At 44.8% G+C, this 21,186-nt stretch overlaps 1 protein-coding gene across 1 annotated transcript in view; it reads right to left on the bottom strand.

The window, feature by feature from the left end:
* Nucleotides 1-475: 475 nt before the first annotated feature.
* CD101 (CD101 molecule) overlaps nt 476-21,186 on the bottom strand; it is a 33,731-nt gene continuing 13,020 nt past the window's right edge. The window contains exons 4-9 of the mRNA XM_029229121.1: nt 20,286-20,672; nt 16,546-16,926; nt 15,438-15,842; nt 11,654-12,064; nt 8,431-8,826; nt 476-1,453 (exon numbers count right to left, since the gene is read on the bottom strand). Coding sequence (XP_029084954.1) covers nt 1,218-1,453; nt 8,431-8,826; nt 11,654-12,064; nt 15,438-15,842; nt 16,546-16,926; nt 20,286-20,672 — 2,216 coding nt within the window. The 3' untranslated portion in view covers nt 476-1,217. The remainder of the gene's footprint in view (nt 1,454-8,430; nt 8,827-11,653; nt 12,065-15,437; nt 15,843-16,545; nt 16,927-20,285; nt 20,673-21,186) is intronic.

Consider the following 21,186-nt stretch of genomic DNA (forward strand, 5'->3'; position numbering starts at 1 on the left):
CTATTCCCCCTGAACTCCTAGCCCCTGCCGGAGCAGGACGGGATAGTGGCACTGTTAACTCCTCTGCCCTCAGATAACTGACACAGCCACCTTTCCTGCTACCCGGTGCTGTCAGGTCAAGGAAAATAAGGCCTTGGCTAAGAAGAGCCAGGAGCCAGATGGAACTTTGGGTGTGGGGAGGAAAGGGAGATATGAGGCCTTGGGGAGCTGACTGGAGCACTGTTGCAAAATTTTTTTAAAAAGTTTTTCCTGGGCTTCCCTGGTGGTGCAGTGGTTGAGAGTTCGCCTGCCGATGCGGGGGACACGAGTTTGTGCCCCGGTCCGGGAAGATCCCACATGCCACGGAGTGGCTGGGCCCGTGAGCCATGGCCGCTGAGCCTGCGCATCCAGAGCCTGTGCTCCGCAACAGGAGAGGCCACAGCAGTGAGAGGCCCGCGTACTGCAAAAAAAAAAAAAAAAAAAAGTTTTTCCTTAGCAATGACTTAATAAGTCTTATGGAGAAAAGAAAGAAAAAAAAAAGGAAAGAAAGTCAGGCTACAAAACACCTTATCCTTTCACTAAAGAACCAATACTGGTTAAGCACCTACTATGCAGAGCTTGCTCGTCAGTGGCATTTATAGATGGGATGGAGATGGAGTGGAGGAGAAAATGGGATTTCTGCCTTGAAGGAAGCCACAGTCTGATTGGGAGGCAGATTTGATGTGAATGAAGGGCATAGTCCCAACCCCTTTTCCTTGCTGGCATCAGGTCCTTTCCTACGTGTCTTATCTGGAGGCAAAAGATTACCTGGAGCCAGTGTGGCAGGACCACTGAGTGTTGTCCAGGGAATCAGTGACATAAGAGAGGGAAGCATCGCCCTGGGCTCTGCCATGGGATCTCATTTAATCCCCAGCAGCTGTGTGAGGGAGGTACTCCTCTCCTTACAGATCTATGGATGCAGAACCTAAGCCCCGTGAGGTGTGGCAAGCGGAAGACGGTGTAACAGAGTCACCTAGCTCCTGTGGGGGATGCAATGGGTAGATGAGGTGACACGTGAAGAAACACTTAACGGTTTCTGGCACCACATACGCGCTCAATAAATGTTCCCTCTGAGTCCTAGGTACCTCGCCCCAGGCCGCAGACTCAGAGGAGGACAGAGGCAGGGGGCACTCCTCTCCTGGTCAGTCCAGTTTCAAAGTCCGCACTCTTTCCACAGGGCTGCAGGCGCCTCTCGGGATTCAACTGTCTTCACCGTCCTCTTCCAATCTGTGTGTGGTCCTGCTTCCAGCCCTTTTCAGGTCCACCCAGAGGGCCTTTTCTTTCTGTATGCTTAGGCTCAGAGTTGACAACTTCCTGGCCTTGCAGTACAGGCAGAGGAGGGAAATGAACAGAAGGATGAGCATAAGGAAGGGGCAGGTGAATAGGAAATAGAGTAAAGGTGCTGACGAGCAGATCCTGGAAGGAAACGTGGGCTCTGCGACAAAAAGGAAGAAAGTGAAGAGAATAATTAGTCTCCAGCTTATTTGTGCTCATCAGTTATAAACACTTCTGGGATTTATTGTTACAGGAAAATACATGTAAGATTAACGGGGCCAAATGGCAGTGTGCCCCTTAAATCACATGCAAGGAGCAAAGGAAAGGGAGCTGGGAGAAGAGAGCTCCAGGATGGCCTGTTCCAGCCTGACTCCCCCTCACCCAACAATTTCCAACCACCAGAGGTTCCCATGACCTACTTAAAACGAACAGCCAGAAAGAAAAACAAAACAGAAAAGAAAACCTCTCCTTTAATCTTCTTTCCTCAGAAAAGATATCTATAATTCAACCCTCGTTCCCAACTCTGTTGCCAGTCCTGAATTTTTAACTGAGTTATTCCCACTGCTGCTTCTGAAGACACACACAGACACACACATACGCGCGCGCACGCGCACGCATGCTCTGCACTGTCCTGATAAGAAGAACAGAAGCACCATCCCTTCCTGAATCTCCAAACTGGTCTCACACTCCCCCACCCCCATTCAGCTCCTTTCCCCTCTTGCTCTTACCATCACCTCTACCTGGCGTGCTCACTGCACCGTATCCTCGAGGTCCCACTGGCCTCACTCTCCATCACTCCAGCCTTCCACCTCTCCTCAGGCAGTTTTCCTCTTCTTTCTATCCTCTTCTCACACATGCCTTTGTTTAGACCTCTTTCATCCCCTTTTAACCATCTTTGTCATCACAGTTACTTGAGTAGCTCTGACAGTGTCCTTTGTTTCTATAGTCCTTGCAGTGCCTAGCACATGTGCCTGATAACGTTTGCTGATCTGAATTAAACTGGATTCGCTGCAACCACATGGGCAAAGGCTACTATAATATAAAGGCATGCTGAAGCATCCGGCAGCTGCAGTCCGAGGGGAAGTGCTATCAACACATGGACACACAGAGCACGCACCAGCAGCCCCCGAGGGGTTCCTGGCCACACAGCCAGGGAAGCAAAGGTGAGAGAACTGCCAATGCCACAGGCTCCAGGAAGCAGTGCCTCAGGTTACTAGTCAAAGGACAGGGATTTAGTCTCTCGATGCACAAATACATATGCTTAAAGAGACACCAACTATTAAATGTAGTCTTCTGACTACATTTATTTATGACAGGATATTCAAAACCAGGGCTGTTCTGAAAAATCTGATGCTAATAGTAGCTGTGCTTTTATTGGAAAACTGTAATGACCTAAGCACTTTCTTCTTCAGAGGTTAAGCTGTAGGATTCATGGGATTACAGACACTTAGAGATGAAGATGACAGGTTTAGAGGTCATTGCGATCAACCTCATGCTGCAAGAATTCCATTTTTTTTCGGCACTGCAGATACATTTTGCACACTGAAGGACATCTCTTTGTGGGAGGTTAAGAAAGAATCTAAACCTGTGTCCAGCTCCTGCATTGTAAACTCCGGGAGGAGAGGGCCTGTGTCTTACGCATCTTTTTCCCCCGTGCAGCACTTTGTTCATAGGTCATCAATGGAGAATAAAGAATGAGTCAATTGTGTGAGTGATTTGCGCACACAGGAACCCAGGAGTTCCTGCCATCATGTTACCCAGAGTAAAGACCATCACTGAACATTAGCCTGGCAGCTCTGAACAGGGCTGGCAAGGAGCTACAGGGGTTTGTTGCCCGGTTCTTCTCTGGTCTCATCTATATTCTCCACCCTAGATTTGGTTTTTGTTTTTGAAAGGGTGGGCAATGATAAAGATAGATTTTGAATTCTTTCTCATCTCCTTTCCACATCCTACCTGACCCTTCTCTCCAAGGCCCTGCTTGACTACAATATTTCTCCCAGGTCTTACCTGGATACATTTGAAAGCGTATGGTTAAGAAGGAGGTACAGACTGAAATGCTGAAAGAGAATAGAGCTGTCGAGTGGGTAAGAGCTCTGGCCTTGCTACTTCACACTACTCACGTGCCGAGTAGGGACTGAGCACCTACTATGTCTCAAGGAGAGCTGGGTTCAAATCCTGGCTCTACAACTTACTGCTATTGACTTTGGACAAATTACTTTTCCTCTCTCTCTAATCATTAGTTTCCTAGTCAATCAAGCGAGGATAATAATTTCTAGAGTTGTGATGAGATAATGCTTAATAAAGCACGAAACAGTGCCCAGCACATTTGTTGAGTCAGCAAGAAATAAATATCAGCTAGAAAGCTACTAAGAAAGTTCGGAAAATCGTAGGCAACTCTTTCCCAAGAGACCAGGCAGAAAAGAGGACTGAACCTACTGATTCCTCACTCAGGGACCGCAGACCTGGCCATGTCCTTCCACAGCCCACGTCTCTCCCTTGAATCTCTGATCTCTCTGTCCCCTGGGTGGGTGGGTGACATTCAGCTGAGAGTCAAATGATTACTTGGGAGACTCTGGTTTCCTGTTGCAATCACGAGAGGCAGAAAACTGGGAGGTAAGAGTCTGGGCACCCATGGGTCACCATTGCTAGGATGGTGGTGTGATGTTGCGGGGGATGGGGCCGGCACGCAGAAGGTGGAAAGAAACCTGGCACTTGGATTTTCTGCCACTGAGACTCTAACCTTCCGTGTGAAGGGACTGCCAGAGGGCTTGACTATCTAAATGGGGCTGGGCTTCGAGCAATCTGCCATCCAAGGACGACAAAGTGCGCCCTTCGCAGTGCTGAATTGGCCAACAGTTAGAAACTGTCAGTGCTTCTAAATTACCTCTCCTGGGAGGGCGGTGTTCGCTCTGGATCCCACAGTCACCATTCCCACCATCTGCCTCTCACCCGTATCTGGATTAGCATTAGTGACATTCAAAACCATTAAGGTTTGGCATTTTGAAGCAATCTGAGTAAGTGCTCAGTGCTCCAAGTACAAGGCCTGTAAGGAAGAGCCAGAAGTATAATGAGAACACTGCATCACAAGGTTTAGTTTGTAACTTGCTTCTACCCCCAGCCAAACACATCATGAGGAGCATTCCTTTCTGATATTACCCCAGAAATACCGACTTTAGAAGAAGAAAGGTGGAGGATGATGAGGGGGCTACCAACGCACCCCCAACCCCAGACTTCGGCAGCTGACGTGCCAGGTGTGGCTGTGTGGGAGGGGTGGCTCCTGCCCAGAACTGAAAGCAGGATTAGGTAACCTGATACAAGTGCATCCCAGAGTAAGTGAGCCCCTTACAGCATCAGTTTCAACTCCATTGAAGAGTCGCTTGCTCATTTTTCATCAAGCATTTGTTGAACCGAGCGCTATGTGCCAGGCCTTGTTGGAAGCACCGGGGTAGCGTTGATAAATAGCATGTTCTCTCCAGAAACATCAGTGTGATAGGGGCATATCTCCTTTGAGAATCCACTTTCTAAATATATCCTTACCCCCCAAAAGCTGGGAAATAGTGACAAATACCATTCTACTACAAATAATCCAGTCCCCAGAAAGCTTTATAACCTTGCCTATTAATCACAGAGAATTCTCTAGAATGAGATACAAAAAGACTCAAGTAGCTGTAGCCCCTGCTTTGGCTGAGTCATAGCTAAGGAAGTAAGATGGAGAGGAAAAACGCAAGGTGCATTCCACCAGGGAAATACCTCTCAACTTTTCTGCCTTCACAGGATCCATATGCTTCACAGTTCTATCAAGTAGTCCTAAACTAACCCAGCCCAGAATTGCCAAATAAAGGTGGTAGAAAACCATTTGAGAAGTGAGAATTGGTAGCCTATTGTATTTAAACTGGACTTTATTAATACACAGGCTGGTCCTGACCAGGAGGGCAGCTACACGGATTCAGTATTTGAGTACTGTTTCTGTGCCAAGCACTGTGCTAGTGCTGCGAACAAGACATTCAGTCTTTGCCTTCTCAGAAGGTATCGTGTGGCATTGATGATGGATGTTAAACAGGTGGGATGACTAAGAAAATAAGGTAAGTCACTGAGAAAGTGGCAGTTAAGTTGGTTGGTGAATGATTAGCAGGTGTTGATCTGGGACAGATACCACAAAGGAGCATTCCAATCAGGAGGTGGTATAAGTTCACTCAAGTTGTTGGACTGGGCTTCCTTGGTGGCGCAGTGGTTGAGAGTCCACCTGCCGATGCAGGGGACGCGGGTTCGTGCCCCGGTCCGAGAGGATCCCACATGTCGCGGAGCGGCTGGGCCCGTGAGCCATGGCCGCTGAGCCTGTGCGTCTGGAGCCTGTGCTCCGCAATGGGAGAGACCACAGCAGTGAGAGGCCCGCGTACCGCAAAAAAAAAAAAAAAAAAAAAAAAGATGTTGGACTGTTAGTCATATCCATTCTCTTCTAATCTTCCTCTTCTTCCTCTCTACTGGCTCTTTTCTCTCTAGATGTAACAGTGCTCAAGTCCCTACCATCTTCAAACCAAAACAAAACAAAGCAAAGCTTCACTGCACCTCTTGCCATTTGCTCTTGTCTTCTCTCTTTCCGTTTACATCAAAGCTCTTGAAAGCATGAACTGGATTTGATGTGTCCACTTTGTCCCTGCAGTCTGACTTTTCTCACTATTTTTCTGTAACTGCCCTATATTGTTAAACCCAATGGATATTTTCCTATTTTGGTCTTAATCGGCCTCTTTGCACTAGTCGAATCTGTCGGCTCTCCCTACTCTTGATCCCTCCTGCCTTTGGTGTCTATGATACCACCGTACCCTGGTTCTCCTCCTACCTCTAGGCTACTCCTTCCACTCTCCTTCACAGGTTCCTCTTCTGCAGTCCCCCGAGAACTAGCGGTGTATCTCAGGGATCCATCCTTGGGCATCGTTATAGGCCATAAGCTGATGACTTCTAATCTATGACTCTGGTATAGATCTCACTTGGAAATCCTGAAGTTTATTGGACAGATCTCCCTAGATGACTCACCGGTACTCCAAACTCAATTCCAGTCCAACTTATTCAAAATTGAACTCATCTTCCCCTTTAGTCCTTTCTCCTATATCACCTCATTTAGTGACTGTCCCCACTATCCACCTTAGGCCAGAAGCCTGGTATTCATCCTCGATTCTCTTCTTCTGCTCATTCACCATCCACATACACCTGATCAGTCTCTAAATCCTGAAGACCCCATCTCCTAATATGGAATGCAGAACGCCTGTCTTTCTCTCAGCCCTCACAGGCACTGCCTTAATTCAGGCCTTCATCTTGTCTCACCTGGGTCCCTACAATCAATTTCAAATAGTTCTCCCTTCTCTGTGCCTACCTCCCTTTCAATTCATTTTTAACACTGTTCCCAGGAAGAGCTTTCTAAAATGCAAATCTGATGTGTCACTCTCCTGCCTGAACTTGTTCAATGACACTCTGTAACTTCCATGAGAAAGCTTATCTTCCCTAGCTCCATACAAAAGACCCACTTGACGTCTGTACCCGTTCCATCCCACTAGCCTCCTCTCTTGCCATCCTACCACAGTTTCTCTGATCATCTAGCATATACTTTCCTTTTCCCAGAACATGTGCCTGCCTTTTTATAGGCCCCATACTCTGGGGAACCTTTCCAGATCTCCCAGCCCAGCTCTTCATCCCAGCCCTGCCTCTGCTCCTTCCTTAGTATCCTGAGACTATTTCTTTCATGACACGTATCATGTTGGACTTTACTTCCCCACCAGACTCAGCTCTGTGGGAACAGATTCCGTAATATATTTTTTGTGTGTCCTCAGAACCTCATACAGTTATTTATTGAACAAATTAAAATATTTTATCACATAAATAGATATATACATAGGTAGATATGTGTGTGTGTGTGCGTCGCTAGCATGTTTGGAGTTATAAGGGGAGAAGGAGGTAACATTTGTTGAGCACTTAAGAGTACGTCAGGGACTGTGCTAGGTACTTCATATGCATTTGTACCATAATCCTCATTTTATGAGAAAGCTGAGTAACCAGGGTATGACTTCATAGCTAGTAGGGAGGTGATAGAGCTGCAATTTGAGACTCGGCTTGTCTGATTCCAAACCCTGGGATTTTTCATCACCCACACTGTCTTCCCAACTACCAGAAAGGAAAAGCCAGGCAGAAGAAGTGAGATGCTATATTATACAGATTTACTTGGGAACACTTTACTGTACTTATAATGAAAACCCTCAGGTTCTCATGGCACAGGCTTTCCAGCTCCTTCAGTTGTGAAGAATACAAAGACCATTCAGTTTGTAACATTTTCTTTCCAGAGTTGATCTTTTTAAAAACTTTACACCTGTTTTATAAGAATTCCACAAAGATGAACAGTATATATATGCTTTGAACGATCCCACCTGTCTCAGAGGAGATGTGCTTTTTAGCCACAGCATATACACTTTTTACAGTTATTATCTATTTATTCTACTGCATAAGTGGCTGAATCTACAGAGCCTAGGAATTCCAGTGGGAAAACATGTATGGAATGTGCTCAGGGTGGGGACTTCCTATAATTGTTGGAATGGAAGAAAAGCTGATAGGAAGATAAATCCTGCCCGGATACTTGGGAGAAGAATCCTGCTGAAGAATAGTCAGGGGACGAGAATGATGGACCCCAGCGAACAAGTTAGATAACTCTGACTTCCACTCTAGAAGCCTTGCTGGGGCTGGGATGCAACTGTCCCAACTCTGAGGAGGCGCCATCCGTTCTCAGTAGCCCTCTTTCCCCACCACAGGTCAGCCTTCTGAGATTGGAGAATTAGCCAAGAGGTAAGGATGTCTGCCTCCAACATTATTTGGTTATTTAAAGGGATACAATGTTGATGGCTTTTTTGTTTAAGAGGGAACATGGGGGAGGAGGTCAGATGCCCTTGACATTTAAACGTCCATGCCAAAACCTCAGGTAACCTTGTCTGCCCAAACTGAGTTACTGTTGAGAGAAATGGCGAAGTCATTTTCTTTCGGGAATCTGTAAATTGTTTTCAGCCTGAAAAGAAGCAAAACATAGCTGGGTGGGAAAGCATAGGAGGGGAGACAAAGATTCTCCTGACCGCGAGCCATGGCAGATGAACCGCTAGTTACCTGAAGGCAGCACCGTGAGCACCACATGCTGTGACTCGTCTGATGCTTGGCTGACCCACTTGCTTGGGTTACCGTGTAGCTGCCACTCTGCCACCCTGCACCAGTACATTCCAGTATCCTCCATCTCCACTCGATGTATCATCAGGACAAAGTCTGCAGGGGATGAACGGTAACAGTGCAGGCGCCTCCCGAGCCCCTCTTCGCCATACTCCAGCAAGCCGTCATGCTGCAGGTGCACCAGCATTTTACTTCCAGAATTTTCTCCGTTCCAGTACCACATCACAGAGAACAGGGAGGCTGGGCTGCCCGCACTCTCCAGGCTGCAGCGGATGGCCACCTCGCTGTGCTCGGAGGCATTTTTTGTCCCGGACACTTTGGAGATGCGTACCTTACTTCCTAGGAAATAAAAAGGCGGTAAGTTCGAGAAGAACCCAGATCTTAGATTGGATACCTCCTCTGAAAAGTCTACTTCTCATTGAAGGGATGCCATCTTATAATTTTTAGATATCAGGTCCTTCATCTTTAACACTTTTCCTTGACCCTTATCCTTCTTCCATATTTGCCAGAACTTTCTCTGCTATGAATCAAACCAGCCACTTCCCTTCATCAGTCTGCCTCTTGCCTGCTGGACCTGACACTGAAAACCACCCAGCTTTGCCGGATGTTCTGCCCTGCTGCTTTTACTTCTCCCGGCTCAGCTCTCCCTTCTGCTTCCCAGAAAGGCCCTTCGAAACTTCCAGCCCGCCCCTCAAGTCCCATGTTCCATCCCTACCCCTTTTTGTTTTTGCGAATTACCCTCCTCCCATACACCGGATATCACCTCAGGTATTAGACGCAGGGAAAGAGGAGGTTACCCAAGAGACTGAGCATTTTTCATACATGTGTTAGAATATCACTCAAGGAGACTATTTACATTATTGGATTAGACTAAGTTTTAAACAGATTTTGACATTTACTTTTTAAAAATGTTCCCCTTTTAACTCACAGGTGAGAACTTGGAAGGCTAGAGTAATCACACACAAAATAAATTATAGTATGCACTAAATTTTCAACTCTACTACAAACATATTTATTGATCTATCTTTAAAAGAACATCTTTGTCTGATTCTACATTCTTTTTTAGCTACCATCTTTACTCTCTCTTTCCCTTTATAGAGAAGCATGTGAAATATTAGTTTACATGGTACTGCCTCTGCTTCCTCACCTCAAGTTACTCCCTACTTCATTGCCATCAGCTTTCCAATCTCATCACTATGCTCTGGCCAGGGTCCCCAGAAAAGGCCCGATTTCCCAGCTCAAGAGACCTTCCAGTCTTTTTTGTCCTCTCTGCAGTTTCTGTCACTGAAATCCATTTTCTTCTGATATCCTCTCCTCTTTTGATTTCAGAGAAAGCATCCCTCCTACAATTCTTACGAATCCTTCTCAGTATCTTTCCCTGGGGCCTCTTCCTTAACTTACTTCCTACACCAGGGTACACAGCTAGCTACTCCCAGCCAGCCACACACAGCCCACAAATATGTTTTATTTGACATCTTCAGTATTTTAAAAGAATTTGAATTCATTATGGACATTCCAAAATGAGTGACGTCACCAAAAAAAGATTTTAGGCATTTCTTGATAGACTAAAAGATTGAACAGCACTGGTCCCACGTTTCTGAATGGGAAGCGCTGGCTTGAGCTAAGAAATGGTGCGCACTTCATAAAGGGGTGGGCACACACTGTCAAGATTCAGCTTGGACAACTGGGAGAAAGGGATGCCAGCCACCCAGATGGAGAATGGAGCGGCCATAAGCCTTGTGGGATGGCCAAGATGATAAACGCCATCATGATGATTTGGGACATAAGGATGATTTCGGATATGCTGAGTGTGAGGCTCTCTGGGTCAGCCAAGAAGAAATGTGCAACAAGCAGATGGGTAGAAAGGCCTGGAGCTCAGGAGATGGGGGCTAAGCATAAAATCTTAGAGCTGTTTCATTGAAGGTGGTAGTTGGTACCACCAAGGTGGTATTTAAGAGGTTTTGAAGGGCACAGAGAGTAAGAAGAAAAATGGGCTCAGGTGTCCCTGATGAACACCTGCATTGAGCAGGGAGAGGAAGGGCATGGAGAAGGGCGGCCAGAGCGGCAGGAAGAGACCCCCGCGCTCAGCTGCTACTTTGCCCCTGCTGCTCCCAGCCGACTGTGAGCTCCTTAAGGCTCTGCCTTATTTATCTTTGGATTCCTAATTGCCTAACACATAGCAATGTTCATTATAATCTTATTTTTTGATGTTACATTGAAAATAGAATTTTCAGTGCCAAACTAGATTAACTTATTTGCATTGTGCTTTTGGATCTCGGCCAGCTCCCAAACCTTAGCTGTGAGGTTCATTTAATTTTAATCAACATTGGAGGTGACCTAACTAATGCTGACAGATCTAATCAACCCTGCCCACATTTAGACCACGGCACTCTTAGACTAATGCAAATGAATGGAACTTCTATTTCTTTTTTTTTTTGGTGGTACAGGGGCCTCTCACTGTTGTGGCCTCTCCCGTTGCGGAGCACAGGCTCCGGACGCGCAGGCTCAGCGGCCATGGCTCACGGGCCCAGCCGCTCCGCGGCATGTGGGATCTTCCCGGACCGGGGCACGAACCCGCGTCCCCTGCATTGGCAGGCGGACTCTCAACCACTGCGCCATCAGGGAAGCCCTCTATTTCATTTTTAAAGATCTCCTGAGGAGGAGGAGATGCCCTCAGTAAGCCATTCCAGCAGTTGACTACTTCTATTTGCCTTATGTTTAGGCAGCCAAATGTTGAACAGCAGTCTCTCCATACATCCCTATAGAGTTGGACAGCTTCTGTTCACAGTGGGAGAAATATGCTTTGTATTACTCTCTTTCTGCCAAATTACAGTAGAGCCCCACTGGAGTGACACAGCTTGTTTCACAGAGAGCTGGAGATACGATACCCTGGGTCACTGCATAGACCAGCCTGTCAGGCTGAGAAGCAAACCAATCAAAGGGATCTTGCTCCCATCTAAGCTTCTCCAAATCTCAGCTTGACTCAAAGGGACCCCCGCCTGCTCTGGTGGGCTATCCAGTCCTGCAGTCATTGTGCAGGTGGGCACTATTCCTATGACTGTAGGTCATATTTTTACCTTCATCTAATTGCTCCATAGAACAGCTGCCCAAGAGAAGACGGCAATTCTACAGAAAGATGAGTGAGAATATACTTGGCAAGGTTTACCTGTGGGCCTGAGTTTCAATTCTGTTAGACCTGACGTCTTTTCTCCAAGCTTGTGCCAAGTGCCATTTGTAGACCAGAGCCATTCCTCCACAGCACAGCGATATTTGCCCTGATCGCTGTCTTCCACGTTCAGAATGTGTAGCTGAAACAAGTCTTGGGAAACTTTCTCGGCGTGGAATTTTTGTTTCCTCCGTGCGGTCTGAAACTCATCCCCGTATTTTACTACGTGGGTTCGGTCCATTTCCAGGATCCTCAGCCAGGGTGCATTAGTGGACGTGGCAGAGAAGTACCAAGTAACAGCCAACCGAAGGTTTCCAGTGGATGGGCACAGGATGTTACACTCTATGTCTGTGTTGGAGTTGATGGAGATCTCTTGGACTTGACTACTTGAATTCACTTTCAGCTTGCTCTCTAAATTAAAAGAACGGTACCATTACTTTTGTTACTTTGCTAGAAAATAGAACTTTAAAGTAGAAGGGACATTGGAGGTCAACTAGGGCCATACCTCCTACACCCATCAAATGTGTGAATTCCCTCTTTAGCAGCCCCACTAACTGCTCATTCAGCCTCTGAACAACTCACTAACTGACAAAGCACCCATTCCACCTTTGGACATGCTGCCACTAGAGAACTCTTTCTGATATCAAGTTGAATTTGACTTCTCCATAACTTCCATCCACTGGTCCTAATTCTACCCCTGCCCCGGAGGAGTGGGATAGGGAGTGTGGGGCAGGGAGGAAGTGTTATGCAGAAAAGCCAATCTCTTCCACATGAAAATGCTTCAGTATTAGATAACCAACAAGGACCTACTGTATAGCACAGGGAACTCTGCTCAACATTCTGTAATAACCCAAATGGGAAAAGAATAGACACGTACATGTATATGTATAACTGAATCACTTTGCTGTACACCTGAAACTGACACAACATTGTTTATCAACTATACTCCAGTATAAAAGAAAAGAAAAGAAACTGCTTCAATATTTTGGCACTGACATCTTCTCTTCTATAGCATTTCATAAATCAAATTGAGAGAAAGTGGCCCTATTAATGCTCTGTCTGTGTGTTCACTATGCAGATACTCCTAGATCCACAGTTTGCCTAAGTCTAATTGTATCTGCCGGCAAACATGGGTAAACAAGAGGAAGTTGTACGTGGGCTATTACAACTGTGGGTTTCTTTGCAGCCACTCGACTGTGGGAACATTGTACGGATATGGAGTCAACTATCCTTTAACCCAAAGCTTTCCTGCTTTGTCAGAAAGATGAACGGTAAAGCCTGGCTTCCAAATCTTATGCTTATCTTCTTGCTGACGTCACCAGTTCTACTTTTGTGGCTGCTTATTGATGCTCCCAGTAGGTCCCTTTACTCTTCCTTCAACAAACATTTATTAAGCATGTACTATATTATGTGCCAGACTATTCCAGGCTCTGTAGATCCCTCCCCTCAGTCTCTGCTTAGAGGAAGAGACTAGTACAGGACAGAGGCTTAGAGATTATAGGATTGTGTCACCCAGGGGGGACAGAGGTACGCAGAAGTGGCTGTCAGAGCACACAGCAGGACTGTCTAACCCAAATATGGGAGTGAGGGGAGGCTTCCTGGAGGAGATATCTCTAAGCTACGTCTTAAGGGTTAATAGGAATTAATCTGATGGAGAAGGGGTTAAGGAATTCCATGCAAAAGAAGCAACTTGAACAAAGACTAAAAATGAGAGAGAGCATAGAGTATGTGAGGAACTGCCAGTAGTTCAGTGTGGCTGGAGCTCAAATTCAAAATGGAAAGTGGGAAGAGATGATGCAGGAAAGACATAAATGTATCAGATTGTAAAGGACCTTGCCATGTAATGGGAGTTTGGACATGAGGTAGACGTGGAGGAGTAGTGGATGACTCAGGTTTCTTGCTTGGATCACCGATGGATGGTGGGAACATGGAGAACAACGTCAGAGGAGTAGCTTTGGAGGGATAATAATGGTGTATTTATGTTTTGACATATTGAGTGTAGACATGTCTTAGAGGCAATTGCATTGATGAGTCTGGAGATCAGAAGAGAAGTATTTCAAGATAATGAATTTGGGATTTGTCAGTATATAGCCTGAATCCCTGGGTAGGAATAAGCCCACTTTGGGACAGTGTACAGAATGAGAAGAGAGGAAGTTGAGGATGAAACCCAAAGGGATGAGTCAGTGAAGGAGGAGGATTCTGCAAAAGAGAATGAGAAGGGGCAGTCGGCGTGTTAGGAAGGAAAACAAGAAAATCTTGTGTCATAAGGTCAAGAAAAGAGAAGTTTTAAGAAGAAAGGATTAAACCAACAATTTGAAATACATCAGAAAGGACAAGTAAATTAAGGCATGAGTTAATCAACAAGGAGATCACTACTATTACCAAAAATATAGCTCAGTAGCTGAGGTAATGACTGCTACCACGTTTGAACATCTGCTTGGTGTGTCAGGCACTGTACTAGGAATGTGTCGCCATCTTTAAATTGCACATCAGCAATTTACATATGGGGGTCACTGGGCTTGGACAGATTGAAGTGCCTTGTCTAAAGTGATGCTTCTATCCAGTGCTTGTCAGGTCTAAATGACGTCAAAGCCTCTTGAACACTTTGCCCTAAGAGAATGGAAGTCATGAAAGATACCAGCACAGCAGAATTTGCCAAGTTGTGTCTTACTTTTAATCTCTATCCTCTATTACCAACTGACAAGGTAAATTATTTTGACTGTAATCACAAATACTCTAACTCTTGTATACTAACATATCAAAATGAATGGATGAATGTATTTAATGGGATTTACATTATCCATACAACCAGGGGACACATTCTAAACATGACTGATCAGGCATGGGTACCGACCAATCCGAAAGAATTCCTCACCACTGGATCTGGTCCTAGATGTCCCCTGCTGTGCCACGTGGTTCCCTTTAGTTGCTGAGTAGTGGGGACTTATGGGAAATGGGGAAGGGGCAACAGTTAGAATTCGTCAATGTGGAAGTATTTCAATGTTTTAAAAACCAGTGTGGCGGGACTTCTCTGGTGGCGCAGTGGTTAAGAATCCACCTGCCAATGCAGGGGACATAGGTTGGAGCCCTAGTCTGGGAAGATCCCACATGCCGCAGAGCAACTAAGCCCGTGTGCCACAACTACTGAGCCCGCATGCCACAACTACTGAAGCCCGTGCGCCTAGAGCCTGTGCTCTGCAACAAGAGAAGCCACCGCAATGAGGAGCCTGCGCACCGCAATGAAGAGTAGCCCTAGCTCAACTCAACTATTGAAAGCCCGCCTTCAGGCACAAAGACTCAACACAGCCAAAGAAAAACAAAAACAAAAACCAGTATGGCCATTTTGTGCATATTAACTTAATGTTAACCTGGATATCCCTCTGTGTGTGTGTGTGTGTTTGTTTTTGTTTCTGGTTCCTTTTTTAAATTGAAGTATAGTTGATTTACAATGTTTCAGGTATACAGCAAAGTGATTCAGTTATACACATATATATTTTTATTCAGGTTCTTTTCCATTATAGGTTATTATAAGATATTGAATATAGTTCCCTCTGCTATACAGTAGGTCCTTATTGTTTATCTATTTTATATATACTGGTGAGTATCTGTTAATACCAAACTCCTAATTTATCCTTCCCCCTCCCTTCCTGTATATCACTTACATATGGTGCTTACTTATAATACAAACTTGGGGAAAAGGTATTCTATGCTTTAATTCTATAACTTACCCTAAATGGGAGGAATGTTTAAAAAAAAAGCAGGATTAATTTCAAGTAGTGTTTACCTGGTAAAGTGACAGTGATCCTCAATGGGTGAGAGATGGCAGAAGCCCTCATGGGGCCGTTTGTGTGTAGGGAACTTCTGTCATAAACTTCTACATTACACTGATAAACTCCTGCTTCTTCCTCGGTGGCATCATGGATTAGGAGTTGAGAACGAAATAAAGACTGTGAAACCTTCGTCTTCTTTTGGAACTGGGGTAGGAAGTTCCCCCATTCAATAGTGCCATTATGGGTGATTCGAAGAAGCAGATCAAAGGCTCGAGATCTAGCTGCCTGGAACTGCCATGTCACGGTGAGTGGAACCTTGAGGTCAGAGTAGCCAACCCTCACTATGCAGGACAGGTCAAAGGTGTTGGTTAATTTCACTTGTGGCTGACGGCTCATCAGACTAACTTGTAAACTTGACTCTGTGGGCAGAAACGTGAAACACAATCTCTAATACATTCAGCAAATCGAGGTGCAAGTTGTCCTAGTCATTGCCGCCTCACATTGAACTATGTGTTCACACACGGGGAGTATCAAATACGTGGGGGTAGAAGCTGACTCACAGTACAGTCTGTCCTGAAGTCTGACTTCAACTTTCTAAAGTTGACCCTCTTCTAAAGAGTGTTCCCAGCAGAGACAGCAAACAGGCGGTGTTTCTCCAGTCTGCTCCTTACACAGCTGCTGCTGGGTGGGTGGGGTGCTCCCCGGCCCCACTGGCTGGCCTCCTTCCCTCACCCCCACTCCTGGGTGCACCATCACTCTTTTGCACGTGCTCCAAGAGACTCTGCAATCCCAGGGCTGCAGCTGTCAGAAGCCTGAAACGCATGAGGCTCCGCTCCACTTGGCATATCTCTTTTCTAAGTCTATTCCAATTCATACGATTTCGTTTTTAGCCTTGAATAACAACTTACAAGTTGCACTCTAACGATGATCTCTCTAAAGATGAGTGAACTTCAGAGATCAGTTGACAGACATGGTAGCCAGAGACTCTGCTCTGTGTCCTGGGGTACACGTACCGTAACTAGGGGATCCAGGGTGACACACAATCGAATTCCACAGCATTCCACTGCAGAAGGAAGGTACTGAAGATGCGTAAGTTCAGAAAAGGATTTCCCTGACACTTACCCAGGGGTTTTACAGTGACTGACATCTGAGCCCAGCTCTGATCTCTGTCCTTGTTCTGGGTCATCTCAGACACCCTGCACTCATACGTGCCGCTGTCTGTGATGGTGGTGGAGGTGATCTCCAGCTGGAAGGTGGCCCAGTCCATCTTCTCCAGCCTTGTGTTGCTGTGGTTATTGAGTTCCCCGTAGAAGGCACCCAGCTGCATGGTGCCATCCTGCCCCATTCCAGCCACAAACTCCGGCTGTGTCTGGTCTTGTGGGATGTGCCACCAGGTCACGGACAGGAGACTTTTAGCTCCACCTACCTTGCAGAGAAGGGTTAACGCCTCTCCTTCCCACACTGCTTGCTGCCTGTTCTTGGTAGACACGACCACATATCTTGCTGTGGATTACAGATTTTAAAAGAAAAAATTATTTCAAGTAAATGAAATTTTTTCTAAAAAACGGTGAAATCTCATTAATTAGTACTTGACAACTGTGTGACAAATCCGATCAGGTTGTTCACTCCTGCACCACCCCCAGAAAAAAAGATTTCATCAACACTTACATAGTAGAAACAGCAGAAAGAATACCAGGAGAACTTATTTACACTTAAACAATTTATAATTTGCCCTAATTTTCAGTGATTTGTTCCTTAGGAACATCTAGTTGGGAAAACATCTGGTAATATTTTGTTAAATTAATTACAGTTGGTGTATGAGGCTGAATGTAATGAAGCTGTGTTTATTTAAATGTTTAGTTTTTTAGAATTCAGACTTTCACAGTTCAAAATGACCTTCCTCTTCTTACTTACCTTCCCCTAATTAGCATGTATTCTGAACAGTGAAGGAGTATTGTTAATTATATTTCTGTTCAAAATACTGCCATTAAAAAACAATCACTTGGGGGAAAATGTATGTATATATAAATATATATATACAATAAATATATATATACATTCCCCCCAAGTATTTTTTAAAATATATATATTTACCCATACATATACATTTCTCTTTTTCAAATCATATATTCATTCATATATATTGTTGAAGCGAGATCCTTCCTATATCTGAGCTATAGTGTAAAACAATAAATGTAAATCTGGCTTCCAGATGGGAAATTCAAGATGTGTAGAAATGCAGACATTCCTTCAACAGATACTTCCTGTGCAAGGCCTTGTCCTGGGTGCTTTGTGGGCAATGTAAAGGTCCCTCAAGCTCACGCATCCTAGGCAGCCCGGCCTCATGCTTCAGGTCAAGGTCACTGGAGTCAGAATTATCCTGGGCAACATAGTGGACCTCTCTACGCCTCAATTTCCTTTCCTGTAAATATGGGGGTAATAATAACACCTCCCTTATGCATTGTGAGAGGACTAAGTGAATGGCACATGCAAAGGGCTTACCCCGGCTGGCAAGAAGAAGTACCCAGCAAAGGTGAGCTATTAGCGTTAGTGTGTAATGATAGGCACTTTGTGAAAGCAGAGGAGTTCAAAGCCAGAAAAGGAAAACAAAATAGATTTTTTTTTAAATTTATTTTTTCTGGCCTTGTGGGATCTTAGTTCCCCGACCAGGGATCAAACCCAGGCCCTCGGCAGTGAGAGCATGGAGTCCTAACCACTGGACCACCAGGGAATTCCCAGGAAAACAAAATAGAACTGGCATTAGAAATTTAAATAGGATCTAAATGAATTTGCAAATTGATCTTCTCTGCTGAGGTAGGAGTTCAGTCTTTAAGCACTTTATGTATAAATATATATGTTACAAAGGCAGAATGAAGGCTAATGTCCACAAATAGGTTAATATATCTATATCTATTTATCTATCTATTACATATATATAACTTGCTTCCAAATTTTGGGTATTAGAGGCATAATTATACTTAATTTTTTTTTCAAGTTAAAAATAGACTCTTGGGCTTCCCTGGTGGAGCAGTGGCTGAGAGTCTGTCTGCCGATGCAGGGGACACAGGTTCGTGCCCCGGTCCGGGAAGATCCCATATGCCACGGAGCGGCTGGGCCCGTGAGCCATGGCCGCTGAGCTTGTGCTCTGCAACGGGAGAGGCCACAACAGTGAGAGGCCCACGTACCGCAAAAAAAAAAAAAAAAAAAAAAGACTCATAACTAAAGTTTAGAAGTTAGAGGGGAAATTATTACTCATAATCTCACTACTCAAATATAACCATTATGATTAGTTTCAACCAGCTTCAGTTTTGTTTTGTTTTGTTTTTTTAACTGTGGTTTCCTTAGTTTACTGTGGTCGTTACTGCCCCTCGGTAAGAAGTAACACACTCACCACGCATGCGTAAGGTATACATGCATAGCAGTAGGGAGTACCCTCTTCTGTTTAAAACATTCACGGAGTGATAAAACTCTGCTCATACTTGAAGTAATGGTTTGAGTTTCAAAACCAAATGCTCAACAGGATCTTTACTAAATCTGTTAATAACCTTTTTTTATTCTACGTAAAAAGAAACAGGCTGGACTCCAGCCTGCACAAAGGATTATTTTTAGCTTGGGAAGACCAACTACTTGATAGGCTCGTGATCTGTGTGCCATGAAGCACACCTTTAGGTCTCTTTAGCACAAATTCCTATGTCCTGAGTTTATGAAAGATTTACAGATCTGCTCCAGCAGGGACAGATACACGAAGTTGAGATTTAGCTCTGTGTAAATATGTAAACACGCCTACATAGTTTTTTTCTGAATCCTAGCAAGTCAGAACAAATGTTTAGTGTCAAAATTACCACCAACACACTTCCTGGCTCGCCACTCTAGGCCAAAGCTGTGCGTCTTCACTCCCAGCAAATGGGGTGACGGAGAAGAGGATGGAAGGGGAATGCTTCTATCTTTGGAGAGGCCTCCAGTGAGCAAGTACAACAAGGATATCTTCATTTTTAGTTTGTTTTTGATTTTGGTTTTTGCAAAACCAAAAATTTGGGGCAATTCATTTTTCTAGACTTTGAATTTAATACCCAGCCCAGAGGATCCTAATATTACTTGCAGATTTATCAGTTTTCTCTCCACACAAAAAGCACTGATAATTCAAACACGTTTAAGATCACCCAGCCTTCAGAAACTAAACAAGACCTGAGTGGCCTTCCAGATACTCAGACCCATTTGGATAGGCATCTCACGACATCATAGCAACATGCAGGCAATAGAGTCTGCCCGCTGTCATTTACTTCTTCTTTTCTTACTCTGAGTCATGCTTTGGTGCAGAATTAAGACTTAGTATCAGTTTAAGATAATAGAGAATTGATGAAAGATGTCGCAGGAGTAGAAGGGGTAACGTGGGTGTTTATTTCCCAGGAAGGGGGCAAGTGTAAGCTCTTTCCTCTTAATCTACTCAAAACACACACACACACGGAACAAGGAGACAGAGGGCTTCATTAATACAGGTGCTCTCTGCTGAAAGAACACCAAATGGACAAAAATTAGAAATAACAGCAAATAGAATCTAAGATGCAAGAAGGTACTTAAGGACAGTCAAATTAGATGTCATTATCTTACAGTTGAAGAAGCTGAGATTTAGAGGTGAAGTATATAGTGTGTTCATGATCATGGCCCATTTAATGGCTCAGGAATAGGACTCAGGTCTTCAGCTGGTTTGGGTGCTTTCCTTTGCAGTACTCCACTCCACCTCAAAGTGATCTGATTGACACCTGACTTCAGAAGACCTCCCCCGTGTCCATGAAGGCATCCTGTACTCACAAAGGAGGGCATCTAAAAGCAGCCCAATCGTGCCTGGCCCCGACTTCACATACCTGCTGGCTTCCTCAGGTGCACGTAGCTGTCTGGTGACTGTTTTTTCTGGAGCACCTGCCAGGAGCCCATCTGAGCTCTTGTCACCTCTGCCACAGCACATCTGTAGGCACCTTCATCCTTTGGCCCCACAGAGAAGATCTTGAGAGAGAAAGACTTGGAGTTTAACTTTGAAACCTGGAGCTGTCCTTGACTTGCTCTTTCTTGATAGTCTTTCTTCAGACCCAGAACTCCACCAGCATCAATATGGGCCATTTCAATATCATTGAAGAACCAAGTGCCATGAAGCTGTGGGTCCCGGCCACCGCCCATGACCAGGCAAACCAGTTCTAAGGGTTTTCCTTCAGGAACCGTGCTCTCAGCCATGATGTTGACTTGAAAATCTCTCACTAGGAAACAAAAGCAAGGCAGATATATAGAGAGGCCACTGCATCTATCCTTTCAATACCAGAGAGAGATGCTACCTCCTGTTAGGATAGTACAGGGATTGAATTTCATGTGGGAGATCAGTTCTGAGGAGAAGGTAAGCCAAAGAAATGCCTAGAATTAAAAAATGCCCTTGACTACTCTTTAAATCACCTAGAAAGAACAACATACATGATTTTCTGAATGCAATCCTATTAAGCAAGATGTATCCATAATGTGTAAAGTACACAGTAATGTATCTTTTTAAATAAAATATTTTATACTATGTTGAATCGATATAAATTGTGATTTCTTGCTCTCATTTTTGGCTGAGCATATCCAGTGGAATTTTCCGAAGTTAAAAGCATATGTGATATATGGCAAGTCCACAGCTAACATCACACTTAACAGTGAAAAGCTGAAAGCTTTTCCTCTAAGATCAAGAATAAGACAAGGATGACCACTCTCACCACTTCTATTCAACATAGTATTGGAAGT

The sequence above is a fragment of the Monodon monoceros genome, unplaced genomic scaffold (genome assembly GCF_005190385.1).
Source record: "Monodon monoceros isolate NGI ecotype Baffin Bay Population unplaced genomic scaffold, NGI_Narwhal_1 Super_Scaffold_18, whole genome shotgun sequence".
In the NCBI taxonomy this organism is placed as follows: domain Eukaryota; kingdom Metazoa; phylum Chordata; class Mammalia; order Artiodactyla; family Monodontidae; genus Monodon; species Monodon monoceros.